At 38.8% G+C, this 22,545-nt stretch overlaps 1 protein-coding gene across 14 annotated transcripts in view; it reads left to right on the top strand.

The window, feature by feature from the left end:
- ARID1B (AT-rich interaction domain 1B) overlaps positions 1-22,545 on the top strand; it is a 356,667-nt gene that overhangs the window by 263,245 nt on the left and 70,877 nt on the right. For 9 of the 14 annotated variants that reach the window (XM_081854279.1, XM_081854287.1, XM_081854289.1 and 6 more), the window contains 3 exons: positions 8,653-8,832; positions 20,459-20,786; positions 22,257-22,385. In XM_081854279.1, the coding sequence (XP_081710405.1) occupies positions 8,653-8,832; positions 20,459-20,786; positions 22,257-22,385 (637 nt within the window). The remainder of the gene's footprint in view (positions 1-8,652; positions 8,833-20,458; positions 20,787-22,256; positions 22,386-22,545) is intronic. The other 5 variants (XM_081854288.1, XM_081854292.1, XM_081854290.1 and 2 more) reach the window with 1 other exon arrangement.

A 22,545-nucleotide genomic window follows, 5' to 3' on the forward strand; every position in this document is an offset into this window, starting at 1 on the left:
CAAAAGACCACTAATATGTTTATTGCTCCTCGATATATTGTTAGTCAGACTTTCTGTGGAATTTGCTTGGCTATGTAAGCTCTAAGTTTCACCGTTCTTAAATGAAAGCCACACAAACAAATTATTAAGTTTACACATAATATCATTCTGAAAGTGTGTGCATTTATTTTACCTTGTTATCAATGGTGGTTCAGCACCCAGTTGGGATTTTTCATCTTTTCGAGCCTAAGGGTGTATATATATATCTCCTATAATAGAACAGAACTTTCAAACAAACAGATTTTTCCTTTGTGCCGTTTGCATGTGTGTGGCACAAATGCATGTATATAATATAGTTCAGAATTTTGGGGGGAGATTTGGACATTCTGGTCCCTTCAAGTTTTTCTTTGCTGGCAGTAAGAGTGATAGATTGATGACTTTTACAAAAGTTCAGGGAGCAAAGTATAGGTGGGATAGTCTTGCTTCTTATCTCCCTTTGTACGACATTGGAACAATTTCTAGAGCTTTATTCTGTGTTCATCTGCTTGATAGTGTTGGTGCCTGAGCCACATCTTACCTTCTCATTGGGTGGTCAGGTCAAACAGGGAGTATGAGACATGCCTTACAAGAAAGAGGTAGACACTCAGGGTCATCTCTGACTTCAGTAGGTACCATGAGTTTCTGTTGCTTACTGGGAGGGGCAAGATGGTAGGGATGCACCAGCAGAGCCAATCAGACACTCCTGCCGTGTGCTTACATCACCCTCTTCCACCTAGTAAACAGTGACACCCGCCCCATGCTGGGAAGCTAGCCCCACCCAGCAAGTTACTGAATATAAGCCTCACTTTTTCCCCAAATTCTAACCACGAAAAGTAAAAATCCGGCTTAAATTCGCGACCTTACAAAAATTGGCTTTTACGATATCGCTGCTGTAACAGACATACGATAAAATGGAATGGGTGTGGGTGCCCTGCGGAATTTTAAGGGAGCGGTTTATATTCGGGTATTGTCCTTCCCCCCCCCCTTGAATTTTAAAGATGCGGCTTATATTTGGGTGCGGCTTAAATTCGGGCCAATACGGTACTTCTGGTATATCCTTTATCATGCCTTGCTATACCTGGATATATTCAAGGAAGCACCTAAGTTACAACAAAGTTAATTAAAATACAGTGTACGATATATTTTCTCTATATGCTAAAACATTCTCATTTGGCATCCTCAGTGCTCTTTTTGGTTTGAAATAAGTACACCCTGGTTCATCATATTCAGATTAAAATAGTAGATAGGGAACTGCTAAAAACACAGACTCTAATGGAAGCATTAAATGGTCTCATGCTGTTACTCTGGCACACACTATCATGAAGGGGATGCTTAAAAAGCCTTTATTTATTAAGGCAAATGTATATGGGTCAGAATTAATTAAAAAAAACTTTTAATTGTTCTCCCATTATAATTTTCACAGCAGTGTATAGTTAAATATTCATGATAATGCTGATGATATGCTAAAGGTCTGGAATAGGTCTGGAGTTTCAAAATCAACACAGGTTATTTAACCCTTTTCATCTGATATACCATCAGAGACTCGCTCAGTAAAATCCCAGAGCTCTGGAATAATTAGAAGAAAGTAATGAGGATTTAATTAGTCCTTGAGATGTGCTGAAACAGGACCATTGAGAACTTTTTTTCTGTTTGGACATGGATTGCAAGTAGAATTGATGCTATTGCAGTTGCTGTGATGTGCTGGAAAATGTATTCTATTGCTAGAGGCAGTTTCATGGCACCATTCTGTGCCTGTCAGATCTGCATGGAAGGTACCCATCACGAGAGCTTCCGAAAACCCCTTGTCTTTGCCACCCTTTGCCAATATCCTGCTTTTCATCATTTCTCCTCTAGGGTCTTTTTTTCCTTCTCGTCATTTACATGTTGCATCTTGTGATAGCGTTTCATCTTGCTTTGTTTCTTGGTTTTTAAATGGAGGGGGAGAAGGGGGGGTACAAGTAGTGTGTTCTGGGGGGAAAATGTATTGCAAAGAATCACAGTGGGTAACAAATTGCAGCCTTATAGAATCCAGGTGTTGAGCTGAGCGAAACCTTGATCTATTTGACACAGCTGCATGTAAGCATTATCTCAAAATCAAGTTCTTATTTAGTATTAGATCTTCACAGAAGTGATATTTATCAGTAGCTACAATGTAGTAAATTTAAATGGCTTTTTGGCAGTGGAGATTGTTATCCAGTAAGAAGCAGAAACAGATGGGATGTGATCAGGCATTTTGATGTTCTCTTTGTGCTTTCCTGCACACACATACTAAACAGCAAACTGAATTTATGTAACTACAAGCTCTTGCTTTCCTTATTCCTTTTAATGTTATTTACTTCCATCATCTATATCCTGTCACTTCATCATCCATTTATTTTCATTTAATGAAACACAAAACATATTTATCTCTTTAGAAGTCATACGTACCACTTAGGGAATTTCCCTTCATATTTCCTATTCAGATACAATTATGACTTAATACTGACATTTGATAAAGAGTATCTTTTCTCTGACATCTATTTGCCATCTTTAAAGAAGAGACAGAGAAAGAAAAATCCTAATCAAATTGCAACCAAAAAGCACTGTGAATAGTTTTTAAATCTTAAAAGGATGTTCATCCTCCATTTTTATTGCATTTTAGGATTTAGCATCTGACCCACAGAAAAAGAGAATAACACTGTTCTTGTTATTATTTATAATTTTTCTTATACATGTAATTTGTATATCTTATACATTTATTTTCTGCCACCCAAAGCAGCAAATAGAAGAAATACAATAATATAGCATTCATTAAAAAAAAACACAAGTTAAACCTAATAAAATACTGGATCATTTGTTTAAAAGAAAAAAGTGGGATGGCTCACAACAGACAAATAAAGTATGGTCAGAGATTAATGTTTTTCCACATCTGACACACAGAGAAAGAGAGAGGGAGAGAAAACAAATATAAAGCCTCTTTCTGGTAGTGTTAGCATGTTCATCCACAAGGTACCAAAGCCAATTTTATACTTTCAGTGTGTACTTCATGATTACTCAACACCTGAATGGTATCAGTGCATTCCTAGAGCAGTATGGAAGCCACTTCCCGCTTGTCCAATCCCATTCTGCTCCAGGAAAGTCCATAGAGAAGAACTGTGAGTGTCTGCTGAGTGATTTGAACCTTCCCACAGCAGTGTTGTCCCTCTCCCGGCATTTAATTGGAACCATTTTCCTTTCTACATATATTGCCAGAACGGTGTAGCACTAGACTACTGGGAAGAAGGTTCTATGTTGTTCCAGTAGCAAATAAACCTATAGTGAAAGCATGCATTACTGTTAAGAAGTCCTAGCTCACCAAAAGGGATGCCTGTTTTTTAACATGCAGGGTTAATTTACAGCAGCTTTCTAGAGGTAAATGACATGCAGCATTGATGCAACAACAAAGGAGGCCCTGCTTTGTTTCCCAGCTGTTCATCCCTTGTACAGAATGATGCAGCTCAATTCAAGGAAATATTTGTGTCCTTCCTGAGTCTGGGTTACACTGATTTGAAGCAAGTTGGAGATTGGGGGTTTTGTATAACTGCGCTCATTTTTGTAGGTGCTGAATTTGCAATACCAAAAGATACGTGGAAGGTCACCTTTATTAAAGTAATCCCATAAAGCAGTTGTATCTTTATGTTTGAACTGGTTTAAACCTATTTCAGCTCCTAGCCTGTGAAAAGTTGGGAGTGATGTGGTACTTCTTTTCCTACTGGGAATAGTATCTGGTTTGAGGATTGCCCAAATGATGTTTGGTCCAGTTGCAGAGTACATATCAAGGGCTGGGAGTTTCTTCCTTTGTTCTGCAACCTTTAAAAGTGGTGTAAGAGTGCCAAACCAGCTCTATTCTTGGAGAATCTGAGTGCCAATTTCAGCACCTGATGGATGTCAGTTTCAGATTGAATGTTGAATATCAGGCATATTATCCTCCCCAGCCAACTTCATATTTAGACTGAGTTGATTAGTTTTGGCATATGCTAAATATATAGCAGCTATGCCTTATTTCAAGAAGACATGAAATCGGCAGTGTCTACCTACAGAGAGAAGGAGCCACCCTCATAAACTGCTCTGTGGCAGAAGACAACTAAATAATCACGTCAGCAGAATCAAAACCTAAAATCAAGTCTCTAGACAAATATTATCGTCTAGCAGCTGGTTACTGGGTTTTTTTTCCCCTTTGATAAACGCAGTTATATTCTTGAAGATGAATTTTTATTTACTTTAGCTAAATTGGGTTTTTTGTTGTTGTTGCTGAGACTGGGGAAAGGATTAGATTATATTTCTGCCTGTATACAATTGCTAACAATAAGACACCTCAGTAGAAACATTTTTACACGTTTTTTTTAGTGTCTGAAATCTCAGCCCCCAGGCTAGTACAGAAATAGGTCAGAACCATTCATTGGTAAAGGGCTTAACAAAGTGACAGTGAATGTTCCTATCACCAGGCTTCCAATAAAGTTTACTGAATCTGGTCGTTGTCCCTGGCACAGGTTTCCCTCATGAGCTGTGAAATTCATGGTTTCTCTATTTTAACTTAAATAGGTAATACCTTGGATGATCTTTGTTAGGAAAGCATTCTTAAAACTATTTAACTGTTTATTGAAGATCTACAGCAATGGATTTCATTTGTAGGTCAACATATAGAATATAAGCTTAAAACAAGCTCTTTTTTAAAAGAATACCAACGGATTGCAAGCTGTAATACATTTTTTTTAGTGGGGGTTGGAAAACCACTGAAGTATGTGGGTGCCTCAAGGGGCCAAGCAAGGGCCTTTCCGCTCAGTTCTTTTCTGACTACCACCTGAGCAGCATAAATGTCTAAATTTGAGCTCCTCTTTGAATTTGAGGCCCCCAGCCAAATGAGGCCCCCATTGACCCTGCTCCTGTCTGAACCCCTAGACAGCCACTGCCTGTTAATATATTGAATTAGATGAGTCAATGATATGAATCAGCTTCCTGAGTTCCCAAAAAGTAAGTTTTCTATTCTGTCTCTTCTGTCCAGCTTTGATGCTGGAAAACATTTATTGGGAAGGTGGTCTCCAGTCCTGTTATGCATCGTCACAGGACACACTTATTATCCAAGAAGACAGAGGATAGTATACCTTTGGTTCTGTCAGAGTTGTAGAGCTTTCTTCTCTGAGCATTTCAGTGTGCACATACATATTCCGCAAAATGGGACTGCTCAGTAGATAGCTGGATAATAGTAGTGAAAGGGAAACAGCTCAATATTCAAAAGGATGTTCCTGTTAGATCACTTTACATGGCATGGCAATCCATTGCACATGAGATAGCAGGCTAATGGCTTCAGGTCTGTCATTTCTTTGCTGCTTTCATTGTATTGACAAATGTCACTCATGTCTTTGTGTCTGTGCCCTTTGTGCATCACGTTACAATGTCTATCAGACAGCATTGGGCAAGATTTGCATAAGGAAAGGTTTCCAGGCTACCATCTGGGTGATCTGTCTAATCCTTCCCCCGATTCCAATTTATCAATGATAGATGATATTAATTTCAAGACTAGACAAGAAGAGGGTAAAGAAGGGGGAGGGGATATATTTAAACATCATTGCCTGCCTTACATAGTTGAGGTTTTTTGTCATATCAGAGAAAGAATTGGGAGAGCGATTCAGCCACTTAGCTTAATAGCACAGCTGGTGGAACAGTAGGGAGTCTGGGTTAAAGCTTTAGCTAGGTCATTATTTTCTGCCTTCACCAAAGCAATTCAGTTTGTGAAAAGAAATTGGCAAACAAACACTAAACATAGTATACAGAATTTAAGCATGTAGGATCTTATAAGAAATGAAGCATACTTCTCAAGTCCCTAGAAACTTGGCACCTTGGAGAGGAAGTGAATTGGTATTACCAGCCTTTACATTGGGAGACAAATTTGCTAAGGTGACAGGTTGTGTGACTATTATTTCACCCAAGCAACAGAGAAACATCTTTTGTTGAACTGGTGTGAAGAAACATGTCAATCATTCTGCACACAACAGCAGATGCAAACATGAAAATAAGCAGTTGCAATGCCAAGTAGAAAGGGTATTGTGTGTTATTGCAGTCCAGTGAACCTTCACTGCTTTCATACCGCCCAGTAGTGGCCACTGAAGTGCTTGAGTTTATATTAGCTAATGGAACTGCTCACCAAAAACACTCTTCGTTTCTGTAGCTGCTGTAGCATCAAAATAAAACAACAGCAAGCAGTGGGATTGTTTACAAAAATTAATGTGACAAGTCAGGTTTGCATTAGCTGGTTTTCTTCCCATAGACATTTATAGGGCCCCCCCTATAAATGTAGTATTTGACATTTTGTGAAGTGGAAGATGATGTGTTATTAGGGGTAGTTAAGAGAGCGCCCTGCCTTCACTTTCCACTGCTTCTTTGATTCGGTTCCAATTGATTTTGTAATGCTTCTTCCCATCTGCTGAGATGAGTGCATTGGTAATACAAATGTTTAAAGATGGTGTTTTGTTAACAGTCCATTCTATCTACTATAAATATCATTCCCTGCACCCCTTGTATCCCAAGAATATAAACTCCTGAAAATTTGAACCTCTCTTACTTATCCATCTCCTCTTACATTTAAATTTACTTTTTGTTCTTTGACAGCAAGTTAAACAATCAGCTTGGCTTTCAGCTTACATATCAGTCCAATAGATCCTTTGCATGAAAGTTCATTGCATTTGTCATTTCATTACTGTTGGAGTGAAAAGTGTCTTATTACCAATATCATCTCAGTCTTCACGTTGTTCTGATTTGAACAGATTACTCTTAATATAATTCATGTATCCACACACCAAATAACACTGCACTCACTAGAATATCTTTATCACCCTCGTGTTTGATTCTGCTCATCCTGGAAATACAGTCATAGTCTGTTGATACGATCAGTAAGAAAAAGCAAATTGTCACTGAATACTGTTTGCTAAACATTGTCAGATTTGTTAGAGGCTGTGACTGTACTTGACAGCCAGACCACTTATTTATGTCCAAGTACATTGTAGCATTGGGGAAATGTTTGTATATTGAGGCAGTAATTTCTTCTAACTTCTGTCCTTTTGCTTATTCCATTTCTTTCCTGATTTCATAGCCTGTCTGTTTCTTCTTCCCTTTACATTTCCTTCCAAATCTCTATCTCCCATTTGTAATATTCAGTCCCTAGAGAGATTAATGCTAGGAAAGTGAAATTGCACCTCCCCTCTGGGAAAGTTGTACAAATTCAGCGTTTATTGGCACAATCCTTGGAGAAGAAAATATGAGTTCTGGTCTGAGCGCATCCTTCATTTGAACAATTCTCCTTTTGGACTTATACTTCCAGTGACTCTTGTCACTTCTGTTTCTACAGAAGCTATATACCTTCACTTAATGTTTAAAGTACTAGTTTCCTGTTTGTTAAGACTTGTCTAAAGAACAGTTTTACTCATGGTAGGCTTGGTATTGCAGTTCTAAATAAGGTCAGAGGCAGCAGAGTGGTGGTGGGGAGGTACCAGGTAATCAGGTTTGAGCAACAGTTGTTCTGTCAAACTGTGCCACCTGTGCTGATCCTGCTAGTCCTCTTTCAGTTTCTTGGAGTAGCAAAGAGCAGACTAGTGCAGTCATCCTGAGGATTGCAAATTGCATCTGGGCTCCTGCCAGGCACTTATATAAACCCTTCCTCTAGAAGCACTCTCCTCAGCATCAAGGTGAACCCATTAAACATGAGCACCCAAACTACTATTTAAAAATTGATTGGATTCACTGAAGGTCACAAGATATTTGCCTTAGTTCTCCTCCACAAAACAAAATAATAAATTGCTACATCTAAAATACCATACCTTTACTGTTAGTTAAGTACTCATGAGTGGTGCAGGCTGGTTGGTGTCTTAAATATGACCTTTGTGATCAGCTGCTACAACCCCAAACTCTTGGGATGACTCTCCAGAGAGCAGTAAAATGGCTAGGATAGGTAAAACAGGTATTGGTATTTGATTGAATATTCATAATCTGTGTCCATGTCCATTAGCAGCAATCGTCAAAGATATTTGAATGCTTCTTCCACCACTTTCACAAAGCTTACAAGAAGTACCCTTGTGCAATCTGTCTTAATGTCAATCTGCCTAGAATACTTAGTCCATATAACATTGATTGTTCTGCCTTCAAGGTAATTGCCAATTCCTTGTTTTCTCAGCTTGTTTTATTTTAATATTAATCCATTATCTTACTATTGAATTTTGCACAGCTTTTACATGTGGAGTAAATTCCAAACCGCATAATTAGTATTGTGTTCACAAATGATGCCCTTAAGTAATGTCATGTGTTATCTGTGATTTGGAATTCTGCCGTGGCTTTCGTGCATCAGCTCTCCATATATAATGATATGTGATACAAATAACCATTGCCTTAAAACAATCTTCCCTAAGCTGGTGTCCTTGAGATGTTTTGAGCTACAACTCCCCTCAACCCAAGCCAGCAAGGGATGGGAGTTTTAGTCCAAACATCTGGATGGAGGGCACTAGGTTGGTGAAGGCTATCTCAAACCAAAGTTTTAATGTTCGGGGGGGGGGTTGGTAAATAAATGTTTTGAGTTTTCCATGTGGAAGTATTTAATTTGTTCCTGTGTTGTGTTTATTTCTCTCTTAGGTTTCCTGGCAGGCATTCAGAGAAACCCTCAATTGTCTCAGTACACGCCTCAGCAAACTGGACCATCTATGTCACCCCATCCTTCACCCGGAGGCCAAATACATTCTGGAATTGGTAGCTTTCCACAGAGCAATTCAAGTGGTACTTATGGAACTCAGATGAACCAGTATGGGCCACAAGGTAAAACAGATAACACATAAAATAACCAGCTCTTAATCAGTCTTTAATAAATGCTATAGAACATTTCTAATCCTGCAGAAATTTATGTGTTTTTCTTTTTATATTTTTATAAAAAGACTACACACACACGCTCCTTTTATCTTTATTATTCCTTTGTGGATGTCTTGAAAAAGAGTTATTATGAGAAATATTCTTCATTTTAAAAATACTAGCTGAGCATAATTGAAATACAAGCGTCTACCCCCCATTTTTATTCTAAACAGATAGCAAGAATTCATAAGTTCACAGCCTGCACAAAACAGCACCTAATATGTACCTCCGGTCACAAGTGTGCTTTCTGTTGCTTGTAAGAAGTTGGTTTAAGCCTGTTTCAAAATATCACATGGATTAATCTTCATCTCAGAGTCTTCCTTGGAAAGTGAACTCAGTTCTGAGTGCCTGCCTTACATGAAACTCTATTCCCCTGGAAATACCCCTCTCCCATGTGGACATTGGGGGCAGGGTGGAGGACAAACTCCCACGTTCTACCTCTACAACTTTTTGGAATTATTTTCTAGGAATTAAGATGAAGGGGTGGTTCCAGACAGAGCCAGCATTAACTTTCTTGAGCACCTTCCAAGATCCAGGAGACCCAGCATTGATTCCATTCCTGCCCCACCTACATTGTACTTGACAACTGGGTGTTTGTGCTGCCCATTATTTTAAATACCCACAATGTCCTGGAGTGAAGCTGCAATGGCAGGCACCTAGTAACTGCTCAGCAAATATCACAGCAGTTCTGCTGCTGCTGCCCACCACAATCAGTGGATAAAATCCTGCTGATTTAGGACAGGACCCACTAGAGGACACTTTTTCAGGGAACCCCGTCAGAAAAAAGAATATAATGTCAATCAGTCTTTATTGTGGTCAAAGACCAGACAGCAAAGTTAACAACAACAACAACAACAACAACAACAACAACAACAACAACATAAGCCACAACAAATAATATCAGAATCAAACATCCATGTGAATATTTAATTCCAATACAGTTCTTCCTCCAGAAGGATTTTTATAAAACATTGTTGTACAATAAAATTTAACATTGGGCTAATATATAGAAGACATCATGTAGTTTTCTGGTCAGTTTTTATAGACCTTTGCAGTCACCAACAACATTCACATGTCATCAGGTTTTCAGAATTATTTTATTTAAAATAAAGGCCATATCTTTTAGGGCAGGGTGAGTGGAAAAGTAGAAACTCATAATTTTTGTGATGAACTGTCCCACAGTTGTTAGGATCATAGAAGAACAGATTATGCAAATCTTCATCTGCACCTCCCAGCACTTTTCACTCCTGCTATTATTCTAGCCACGGGTCAGCACCACTCAGTTCAAAGAAATGTTGCCTTGATATATTTGATCCTAAAGTATGCTCATTCATTTGTGAGGGGAAGCTAGCTAGCTGGCAGCTAGCTGGTGTTGTTATTTTTAGCCGACAAGAAGCCTGCTTGCATTCAAGAGCTTGTGGGTGAAACATGTTTGTTAGCTCAGATCTTAATATCTGAACATCAGTAATTGGCAATAGTACAGCCGAAACTTCCAAAATGTAGCAGATTTTTCTTGTAGAGTAATAGCCACTACTAATGCACTTAAGAGATATGCCTGGCTTATATCCAGGTGGCTATAAAACGATAGCAAACTGAAAGAGGAAGTGTCTATTGAAGGAGGTTGTCTCTTTTGACTAGCCCAGATGGTTCCGTTTACTCTTAGTTCATTGGCAATCACCCCTTAATTCTGAAAAGGTATACTGCTTCTGTGATTATTCATGTACTTCTGCATCATACATAAGTTCATCCTTCTTGTATGGGTTGTGGTGGTGCCAACTTATTTTGAGTAGCTACCGGTTTGTCCAAAGCATAGGAGCCAGTTCTTTGGAACCAAGGTCCCTTCAACCCTGCCCCCTAGTAAAATATTTGAGGGGACTACCCCCAAAAAAGGTCGATGGGCACTGCCATTCAAATGATGCATGTGTGCCACATCTTGTAAACGATTATGTGGGGTAGGGCTTACCTGCCCCACCCCCAATATTTTATTCAAGCTGGCACCCCTGGTCCAAAGTGAGCAGCTATCTGTAGTTAATGCTTGTAATGTAAGTGAGGCGAAGTAACTCAGTTCACAGAATAAATATAGTAATGTTGGTGTGCATGTCTGTAGCTCAGTCCATGTTAAGTAGACCAGGAATTGATTTCTCAAAAGTCTTGACAGAATGCAAAAAGATCATATTTGTGGATCATAAACTTTGGGTTGCCTTGGGCAAGATAAAGTTACTAACAAATTAAATACATAATAAATATTTTTTTAAAAAAGAAACTTCATTCATTGGTAAAGTTAATTTAGAGATGTGTGAAGTTAGTCAGTTTGAAAGTGTCAGTCACAACTGTCAAACAACTTGCAAGTTAAAGTTGCCTGTTGTGACATTTCCAGGATATGCTGCAGACTAAAGATTTTCAAGTTGTGGCCAGCTTTTTGAATAATGCAGACAATTTCAGCTGAGTGCTAGAAGACAGTAGCTGATATCCAATTGTTATAGCCAGCTTGTGCAACAGCCATTCTGCTGCCAGGAGGCCCTAGTTTACCGCAACAGCCAAATTCAATTGACGTCTTGTACTTGTGAAATATGTTGTGCAACCCCTAGCACAACTTCTGTAGTTTTTATTATTATACTTGGTGACAGTTAAGCCTATGTGCATAGTTAAGCCTATACAGGACAGGGGAACGGGAGTGAGGAATGTCAGGAGTTCAGCCTACACTCGAGTAGGAGTGTAGGCTCTAACAAAGAAGTCCCATTGCACAAGCAGAGGTTGTTCTACTCACACTTAGTTAAATATGCTCCTCAGACTTTAAATTGAGGAGCATGGACGAAATCAAAAGGTACCAATGTGAAAGGAGCAATAACACTGGGCAACAATTTTTTACTTTTTGAATGTTGTCTAGATTTCTACAAATGATTTAGGGTATTTTTGCACTGCTGAATCAGGAAATGGCATCCGTTTCTCTCCATTAGGTCAGGTATTTGTGCTATGTTGATTTGAAAAAAATCAGATCTTGTGACAAAATCAATTACATTTTTGTGGCATTATCAGCTGCTTTTTGTCAACACATATCATCCTAAATATGTTTTTAAGAGAAAAAAATGTTTTTTCAACAACATATATTGATTACCTGATCGAAACATCGATTACTGTAAACTGAATGGTGGCCATTGATAAAGGTAAGTACACGTAAATTGCATGTTGCTTCATCATTTTTCAAACTTCAGGGCTTGAACTTCCGTTTCTTGGAACTCCTGGAATGCTCAGCGGCAGGGAGGTCTCTCTTCAGAGTCATTGAACCCAGGTTCTCAGGAAACCGGTCCATATGTGAAAATAGGTAGTACATCTTGACGCTCATGTTGCAGCCCAGTGTTTCTGAAAGCAGTCAGCATGTTGTTGACAAGTTCTGCGTAGTTTCTGGCCTTATTGTTGCCAAGAAAGTTCTTCACTACCGGAACAAATGCCTTCCACGCTTCCAGTTCCACTTCGTTCATTGAGTTTCCGAACTCTGGATCTCTGATGAGCTGACAGATCTGAGGACCGTCAAAGATGCCAGCTTTCAACTTCTCCATGGTCAATCCTGGAAAAGCCTGGCACAAGTAAGTGAAGCAGTCACCATCCTTGTCCAGAGCCTTGGTGAACTGCTTGATTAAGCCGAGCTTGATGTGCAGCGATGGGAAGAGTATTCTGTCTCTGTCCAATCCACCAGAGGGTCGTTGATGACGTTCCTTTTTCTGCAAGGCACCAATTCCTGCCGCACAGGCCAGTCCTTCTTCGTGTAATGCTGAGCACAATCCCTACTATCCGACATGCACAGAAAACATGGGTACTTGGTGAAGCCAGACTGTTGTCCCAACAAAAAGTTCACCATCTTCAGGTCAACACAAATAAACCACTTATGCTGATCATAACCAATTTTCTCCAGCACATACTTCACCGCTTCATAGTTCTCCTTCAGTGTACTCGAGTGAGCCAGGGGTTTTGATCCCCCAACTGTATGCTTTGCCGCACCAATTTATGGAAGATTTCGAGGTTTTATGACTTCAAACTGATCCCTTTTTGTAAGATATTTATTGAAATTTTCAAGAATAATACAATGTAAAACAAAAAGAAAAGAAACAACAAAAATAAAAACAATTAAAAACACATAGAATTTCCATTTACTTATTTTCTTTAAACTTATTTTCCAGATCTCCTCATACCTCCCTTTCTTATTCAATTTCCAATTCAAATTATTAGTTCAGCAAATCCTCACCATTAGTTTTTACTTATTTCAAAACCTTATTTTCCATAACTCTTAAGCATTACAGCTGGAAACCCAAACTGATCCCTTTTTGACATAATCACCCAGAACTATCGAACCTGAATACTTCTTGTCATTAAAATAATCATTTCCAATCAAAACAATTATTCGACATGGCATTTTACCCCCACCAACTTCTTCTAAAATGCTCCACACAAGCGTACATGTGAACAAAATATTAAAAAATGACATGTGGCCATAACTCAAAAACTTGACCTGATTGAGCAAAACCAATGTGATTTTTGGATTCAGCGCATCAGATTCGTCCTAAATCAGCTGAAAAAACGCAGACAACAAATTTGTTGTTGACCAGTGTAATGAATTCTGCATTACACTAGATTTTATATTTCACAGTAGGAAGCAGATTAAAGATGCAATCATAACTCTGCTTATCTGGGAGTGAGCCCCATTGAATTCAGTGGGACATTGGAGTAAATATGGTTAGGATTGCAGCCTTAGCACCTATAAGTTGCCCCTAGAAACAAAGTCAACTCTCAATCAACACTGCTGAAGAAAGAAAAGCAATGGAGCTCCTTATGGGACAGCAGGAATTATATATGATTGAATATGTAAACAGTAAAGCAATTTACATCTCTATTTGCATTTAATGTCCACTTGTTTAGAAAAGCATTTATATAAGAATCCATGTCAGCTCAATGGTCCATTTTCAACAGATTCCTCCAACATTCTTAATCTCATCCAGTGGCATGGCTACAATATATTTGTTTGGGCCAATTAAATGGGTAAGTGGTTTTTATGGGGTGGTGGTCCTGTAGACCATTCTGTGCTGCTTGGAAGAGTCAGGATAAAAAATAAATAAGTGTTGAATTCTTTCTAGCAGACTTCACATGAAAGTTGTAATGTTTAAATTGGCCCTCAGAGGCATTGTTGAAGAACTATAGCCAGTCATATGAAACCTTTGTTTTTGCAGTTTCATATTGCAACTTTATTGGCTCACCCTCTGTGGGTCTGCACGCTTTTCAGGTTTGTCCAAAACGTTAGATATGAACGAACACAGATTCCAGTAAAAGTGCATGTTGCTTGCCAAAACTCACCTAGCTTCACTGTAAAACCTCCGAAGAGGTTGCCATAATTACTATATCCCTTATCTTCCTGGCATATACTGAGACCCACTGATCTTTCCCAACAGCTTATTTGGAGGAGAGTGTTTTTTTTTAATGGTGTGGTTTTCTGAACATAATATACAGTACTTTATGGTTTATTATTCTCAACCAAAATGTCATTTTTGTCATAGAGCTGTTCTTCATCTTAAAGTTTTTTCTGTCCAGGCAACATAGATCATAATTATTTACTGGAATATTTCATCTTAAAATATTGTTCCTTTAGTGTGAACAATAGGTATAAAAATAGACTTCATTGTAGATTAATTTTACTGGTACATAAAGCCTTTGGTGAATGACATTAAACTGATACTAATTCTAGGCTAGTTTCTATGTGGATTTTGATGCTCCTAAACTATTGGTCCAGTTCAGACATCATGGCCTCTGACTCACATGGCCTCTGACTTTGGTCTCCTGTTCCCTCCTACAGTTGCTTGTTTACAATAGCTATAGTTAATTTTACTTACAAGTCAGGGCTGAGAAGCTAAGATCAAGCACAGTGAGGCATGGTCTAGTAGCAGGGTCTTGAAGTCAAACACAGCAGAGTGGTTCGAGGGTAGACAGGATTCCAAAAACAAGGTATTAGCAAGGGTTGGTGGTAGCAGGTCAGTCAGGATAGGAGCAATAAGCTGGCTTGCCCAAAACTAAGAATTAGTGTTCTTCAAGAAACTAAGAGTTTATGTATCTGGTCACCCAAATCGGCTGCAACTGATTAGCCTAGCCTTCCAAGTTCCCTGCTCCCATGTAGGCCCTTATTCCTGAGAAGTCCCATTCTTACAAACCTAGAGTGGGGGTTGAATGAACCTGGGAAGAAGCTAAGTTCATTCAAATAGTGCCTGAATATATCACTGATAGTTTGTGCAGTTTGCACTTCATCCTGTGACCAATCAAACTAGGGAACTACTTTAAAAAAAAAAAAAAGCAAGCATGAAAATCAACATACAGTTTTTGTATGTTATGGTTTTTTGGACAAAAAATCCCTACATTGTTCCTGATCCCAGTAGTTGTACAGCTCCTTCTCTTCCATTATAATCACCTGGTGTGCCCCCCCACCCACCCATGAACATAATGTTTTAGTTGTGGCATAAGTATTCCATCTTTTGACTTCTTGATCTGTATATAGACATGACAGAAAGGACCTCCATTCACTTTCGTCTCATATGGTTTTAAAGCAAGATGTAATACAACAGACCTTTGCCTCAAATACAGCTTTTGTAGTGAGTGCTTTGAGTTCTGCCGTACAAAGATTTTGTATCCATTTATTTCTCTGCTTCACATAAAGACTTTCCTTCATTGATGGAGGATGCGGGAAAGTCTGTGAGGATTCAACATTGTTTAGTGTGTATTGTAATATCTTTACTGTAGAGAGGAAACATAACATTTGTGCTGTTTAAAGAAGCCTTCAGTTTCTGTGAGCTCCCTTATTACATGTTTTAGAATTTTGGGGGAATATTTTAAAGAGCTTTAAAACTCTTGTTGACTCCAATTGAAGAGATGATGCCAAAGACTGCTTTGACTGCTTTGTTTTCCATGAGCTAAGTTTAAAGTTAATAGGTTAAATCCAGTTGTGTCTCTCTACTGGCAGAAGGCTATTTGATCCAGTAGAAACGTCCTTGAGTAGAAAGGTAGAAGAGACTGTTTTTAGAAATTTCACCTTTCTTCTGCAGACCCCTCTGTAACACCTCTCACACTGTTCGAATCTAAGGGGTCCCCACCTTAGAGGGGTGCAGAGAGCAGCAGATGTAAGGGGGAATCAGCAAAAATAATCTCTTCCCATTTTCTCCTCATGGAAATCTCCAGTAGATCAAAGAGCCTTCCACCAACCATTGGATGCAACCATATTTCATTAAGTGTTTCAACTTGCCAACCATTTTAGCAAATTCTTCAGCTGCTTGCAAGGATTTTTGGACACAAGTGTTGACAATAGTTCTGTTCTGTTGTGAAATTGCTTAATTGGGATAGTAATTTTAGTCCACTAGATGGATTATTTCATCTGCTTGTTTTAGAAGCTATTTGATTGCCTCTAATTCCACATTAGTTACTTCGCATGGTTGCTTTTGGTGCCTGCATGTAATGATGCCACTTGGAAACAACAATGGTTGAATCCTCTATAGGCAGATTCATCCATTTCTCTAGTTTTCTAAACTGAACTGTGAATTGGGTACATTGCTGAATGGCAGCAGTTTTGAGAATTAGCTTTCCAGCTGGTGGAAACCTTTTGGTTTGTAAAATATTATGCAATTATAAGGTCCCAAATTGTACGAACTGTGCAATAATTAGCTGCTAGCTTATGTTGTAAAGAAGAAGAAAAAACCCCAGATTTATAATTTACCATAATGACCTAGCCATATTGAAATTATTGAGATTCTTGTCTGAAAATGGTAGCTTTCTTCTTAGTAAAACATTAGCCATTCAGACTGACTGAATGGAATTGATTTTAATGCCAAAGCAATGCTCTCAGATAACATGCCAAATACTGTGTCCCTTTTCCTGTTAAGTTCTGCAGTTCCCTGTTCCCCCACTTTCTTTATACTGCAAGTGTCTCTGCAAATGAATTTCTGGGTTTTAGTCAAGAATTGGAACTATGAAAACATTGGTGTATCAGAGATGTAGCTGCCTGCCAAATCACACAGAGGTTTGTTGAGTCCATGCTTTGGTGATCATACAGTATCCTAAAAGTTAGGCTGAATAAGTGACAACCTTCATTTTATTCAGTGGCATGTTTGACATGTATCTAAAATGGTAGACACATGCACTGGAATTGATACTTTTACAACTAGAGTTTTGTTTTTCTGTTCATTAAGCATAGCATGACATACACACATAAGCAATATAAAATGGCTGGATATGTGTGATTTATTTTATAGGAAGAAACACTTCATGAGCAAATGGTTAGTGTCTTCAGTTAGCCGTGTTAGAATTCATTCGGAACAAGCTTGTTACCAAAAATCTGTATAGAAGCACTCAGTAGAATTAAAATTCTGTTTTAAATAGTTTATTTAAAATATTTATTTGTTGAGTATCTAAAGAAGAACTACACACTGTACAGAACATGTAAATAAGAAGATAGGCTTTGTCAAAATAGGTTTATTGTTCAGTCTTAAATGTGTTTGTATTTCTTGCCAGATCATCTTTAGGACTGTGAGTTTTCCCAATGACACTGACACTGAGACAGTTTCAACTTAAACCAGAGTACAAGTGCTTCTCTGGATTTGGTGCATGTCACACAATCTGCTACAATCTAGGCATGAGCTTGAGGATCTTGAAACATTTCTGTTTTCAAGCTTAAACGCTGAATTCTATGTCTCCATTCCTCTATTTTAAATTTGGTTTAATAGGGCCACTGCTTTCTCCTCTATATAAGACTCTACAGCTCCTGCAATTAGTGATAATTCACTGAAATGGGCTGGAATCTGAAATCCATTGGCTGAAAGGAGAACGGGCTGCTTGTTAATGTTCCAAGGCTGCCACGCCAACCGGTACCCACTTGAAAAGTGTGGCTCTTGCACTTGGCTGCTTGACATGTCCAGCTGATGGAGGCTGGCTCAGCATCTGCTGCATTCATTGTATCTAATGGTGTATCCATCTGTTGGCTGTCAAAGCCATTGCCAGCAAATTACTAATATATTAGAGAAACATGGAAATAAGTTTGTAATTCTCATTCCTGGCTTTCTGTCTCGTTTGTTGCTATTTATTTATTTATTGAGGTGTTGAGGGGGGGAAATCTACATTTCCCCCCCTAAAAGGTTATCGTGTTCTTGTCAACCTAGCCTATTCTGACTCAACCACTTTGATAAAGAAGATTCCTCTGTGTTTGTGGGTGATGTCTATTCTACTGCTGCCCTGAACGTAGCCCCAATAAGGAAAATTCAGAACAAATGTTTGTTTTTTTAATACCAGAAGATTACAAGGCGTTAGAGATCTATACTCATGCTTCTCTGTTGCAAATTAATTTTACAGTATCATATGAGGGGCTTCAGACAGATCAATGTGTCTCTGAGACAAACACACACACATGGATATACATACACACTTGCAAGTGTGTGAGTTGAAGTTCACCAACATCTGGATGGCCACAGGTTCCCCCTCCCAGCTTTAGATGAGACTTCAGTGTCATCCCATGGAGACACTCTTTCTTTCTTTAAGATAAATGATTTACATTGGAATGGTATTATTTGGACATTAAATAAGAATGGAAGCAGGAGAAGGAACAACAACATCATCTCCCCAAAATCAGAACATGGGAAGTCACCCAAAAATGTTTAATTTGGAATGGAATAATTTGGCTTCTTAAATTGTATTATGATTTGGTATTGTATCAATGTGGCTTATATTGAATCATTATTAATGAAAAATTAATTAATTTTTTTTTAAAGAGACATTCTTTCTTACCTGAAGCCATAAGACATTTGAGAGATCAAAAGAAAATGGGTTTTTTTTATCTTCTGTGACTCATCTTGTCTATGAATAGTAATATAGTACCTTTGTGTTTAACAGCTAGGATAGATCCTCCTCCTTGTCTAAAGAAACTGGGAGACGCTTCTCATGCTGTTTCAAAGACTCAGTTACAATCTCAAGAAGTGCAGTCATATCTGATAAAGTTCCATTCTGAATTCCCCTAAGTCTTGACCAGAGATTCCTAATATAGCATATATAGGTCAGATTTTGCTGACGATTGGAATTATATACATTATATTATATATATTAGAAAGATTACTATGTAAAGCAGAAGTAGATAATGTTAGATTTCTGAGGGCTATTCAACCTGCAAGGTTTTTTCTCCTGACCACAAAGTCCTTACTGCTGCCATGTGATTACTAGGCAGGTGTGAAGAAGTTTTTCCAGGACAAAAGACCCAGCAGGTGTTGATGTCACGTAAAGATTTTCCTGTTTCACATAGAATATGAATGGGAATGTCTGGTTTGTGTTCCGCAAACACAGCTGCATAATAAAAATAGATATGTGTAGAACAAACAGTGGATATACCAGTGAATTTATATCTGAGTGGAAGTGAAATGTCAGCAATAAAGGCTGTTGGTGAAATGTTTATCAATTATATTAGAAAGGTTGATTACCTATGGCTGTGCTGGGGTGGGGATTAAAAAGTTGTACAGTGGTACCTTGGGTTACATATGCTTCAGGTTACAGACTCCGCTAACCCAGAAATATTACCTCTGGTTAAGAACTTTGCTTCAGGATGAGAACAGAAATTGGGCTCCAGTGGCACGGCAGCAGCAGGAGGCCCCATTAGCTAAAGTGGTCTTCAGGTTAAGAACAGTTTCAGGTTAAGAACGGACCTCTGGAACGAAATAAGTACTTAACCCAAGATACCACTGTATTTAAAATAGCAGCTAAAACTGGAGGCTGGCATTTCATTTTAAGCACATAGTGGGAGCGCTTGTTGTCAGTTCTTAAAGCGAATGCTCAGTGTTATTTAATTTCCTTTAAAATCACAAGATAGAACTTGTAAGGCATGACTGAGTTAAAAGTGTACGGAAGAAGGAAAAGGAAATAGACATGATGTAACCGGGCTTGCATATGAACCTATTATGAAGATACTATGACAATACCAATCTAGATCTTTATTTGTTAATGTACAAAGGGCACGGGGAAGGAATTATATATGTTCTGTGTTTCTTATTCTAGAATGTGGAGAATGAGGGGAAAGGGATCTAATGTTTGCATTTCAGTGAAGTCTGCTTAATGGGAACACTTTTTCAAAGTGTAGGAGCAACAAGGAAGACATGCCACCACAGCCTGCAATGCACAGTACTCACCCTAGCTAGATTTTCTTAAGGTCCTTCCTTGTTTCACCCCCATGTTTCTACTTCCCCACTCTTTTCAACCCTGCTTCTGGTGTTGCAGGATGATTATGCAGCTGCAGTCCCCACCCCCACCTCCCAAAATATCCTGCCTTCTCCTGTCCACCACATATCCTCAGTGAAGCAAGTCCACCACTTTCAGAAATCCTTATCTGCAGAAAACCAGTATTGAATAATAGATAGGGAATCCTCCATTTGTGTCTTGCACTGTTTGGGTTACTTCACTGAACGAGATTTTCCAGCAAGCTGTTTCTCTGAATCCAAGGTTGTAACTTTATTTTCCTCTGTTACATTGTTTTGTCTAGGAAACTACTCCAGACAGCCAACGTACTCTGGAGTGACCAACACGAGTTACAGTGGCCCAGGACCTGGTATGGGTATAAATGCCAGCAGCCAGATGCATGGACAAGGGCCAGGCCAGCCTTGTGGTACCATACCCCTGGGACGAATGCCATCAGCTGGGATGCAGAGCAGACCGTTTCCTGGAAATATGAGCAGTATGACCCCCAATTCTCCAGGCATGTCTCAGCAGGGAGGCCCAGGGATGGGACCACCCATGCCAACTGTGAACCGTAAGGCACAGGAGGCAGCTGCAGCAGTGATGCAGGCTGCCGCAAACTCCGCCCAGAGCAGGTATGAGTCCAAAGGAAAGGATCCGAAACCATTTAAAATGTACTTGCTTATAAAGTAAAGGAGGTTTGTGCAAAGGACAAAATGGTATAATTGTTAAAAGAAACCCAAATGACAGTGGCAGGTGTTTACCATTTCAAGACATGTTTATATCTATGAATATAAGTATTTAGAACAGGAAATCCCACAGTTTTAATATGATGTAAAAAGTAAAATCCCTGCAATTAACCCCTGCAATTCTGAAAGGCTAAATTTAATACAGGTGTAGCATGAATTGTTGGGGAAAAGAGGGTGGAAAGAAGCACCATTGCTGGGATCATTGTTGTCTGGTGGGCATTTGAAGTCTCCAGAACATTTTCAAAATCTATTCGCCAATGGATATGAGCAGTTGTGGGCAGGGGCCACCCTTTTTAAAGCTAACCAGAATATCTAATTTATAACTGCTCTTCTGAGGTAGAGACTGAAATATGGATTATTAATCTCTAGTCTTGTGGTTTTTGCAGTACAGGAAGCATCTTCCTCAGGTCTTGAGGTAGCACCATAAATTTACACTCCATAGCTAATATGTGCAGCCTACTATCCCTGGGATGATATCTCCAAGACCCTTAAGGGAGAATACCTGGTTACTGGATTGCAGTATGCACATTTCTACAGACATATACATTGCATTTGGTTATATAATATACCATTGATGACCTTACGCACTAATTACTCCAGATATTTTTATGTCTATTATGCATATAAAGGAAAAGGTATACACAACTTGTTTGTACTATGGAGGATTAGGGAGACCTAAAACATCTTTTAAAAACCCCAAAATACTACTATTTTAATAGGATAAAATCACATTACCTTTCTAAATTACTGACCTGGGCTCCTGTGAAATTCAGTAGATCAACAGGTTTTATGCATTTTTTTGTTTTGGTTTGAGCAACTGGTATTTTACAAACATAAAAGCAATATAATTAATTTTAAACATTAATAATTGCCAGTAAAATAGAGTGCAAGGTTGCAATTCACATTATGAATTTGGATAAAGTATTTCATATTTGATTTAAACACACAACATAATACCCATAGATTGCTTTCCCACTTGAAGCCTAACTCTCAAATCTATTTTGTAGACTTACTTTTCAGTTGCTGTATCTCCATAATCAAAACACAACATTTCAAAACCTCTTCATCACATTGTACGCCCCAGGTAATCTAACACCTGTAGGAAGATTATGAAGTCATTAGACCTTAATTGCAAAAGGAACATTAGGAAGCAACTTGTGGGATGAATCCCTTTTTATCCAAGAGGTTTGGAAGCACAGCATTTTTCTCCTTGGTTCCTAATGGAAAGCTATATGGCTATTTGCCCAACAGTAAGAATCCTACATGCTTCAGTATGGAAGGATTGTAGCTGACGAGGTGGTTCATGCTTGTGATCCAATACAAATCCAAAGAAGCTGTTCTTTTGTTCTGCTTTAGGCCACCATACATTAGGTCGCCTGCTTATCCCAGCCAGTCTGGGGCTGGCGGACGCCCCATGTTTTCTTCACAGCACCCCAACTATGGCAGCACTCAGGCTCCCATGATGCATCAGCCTGACCAGTACGGGTAGGTAGCCATGTAAACTGGACTTGCTGTGGGATCTTGACAGGGCTTTTTCTCCTAAATGTTATATGCCATTTGGCACCCCAGATCAAGTATAATGCTTGCATCTGAAAAGGAATTTGCTTTTTTGTTTTTACTAACTATGTCAGATATGATTTTTAAA

The sequence above is a fragment of the Podarcis erhardii genome, assembly GCF_964252035.2.
Source record: "Podarcis erhardii genome assembly, chromosome: 3".
NCBI classification, from domain to species: Eukaryota; Metazoa; Chordata; class Lepidosauria; order Squamata; family Lacertidae; genus Podarcis; species Podarcis erhardii.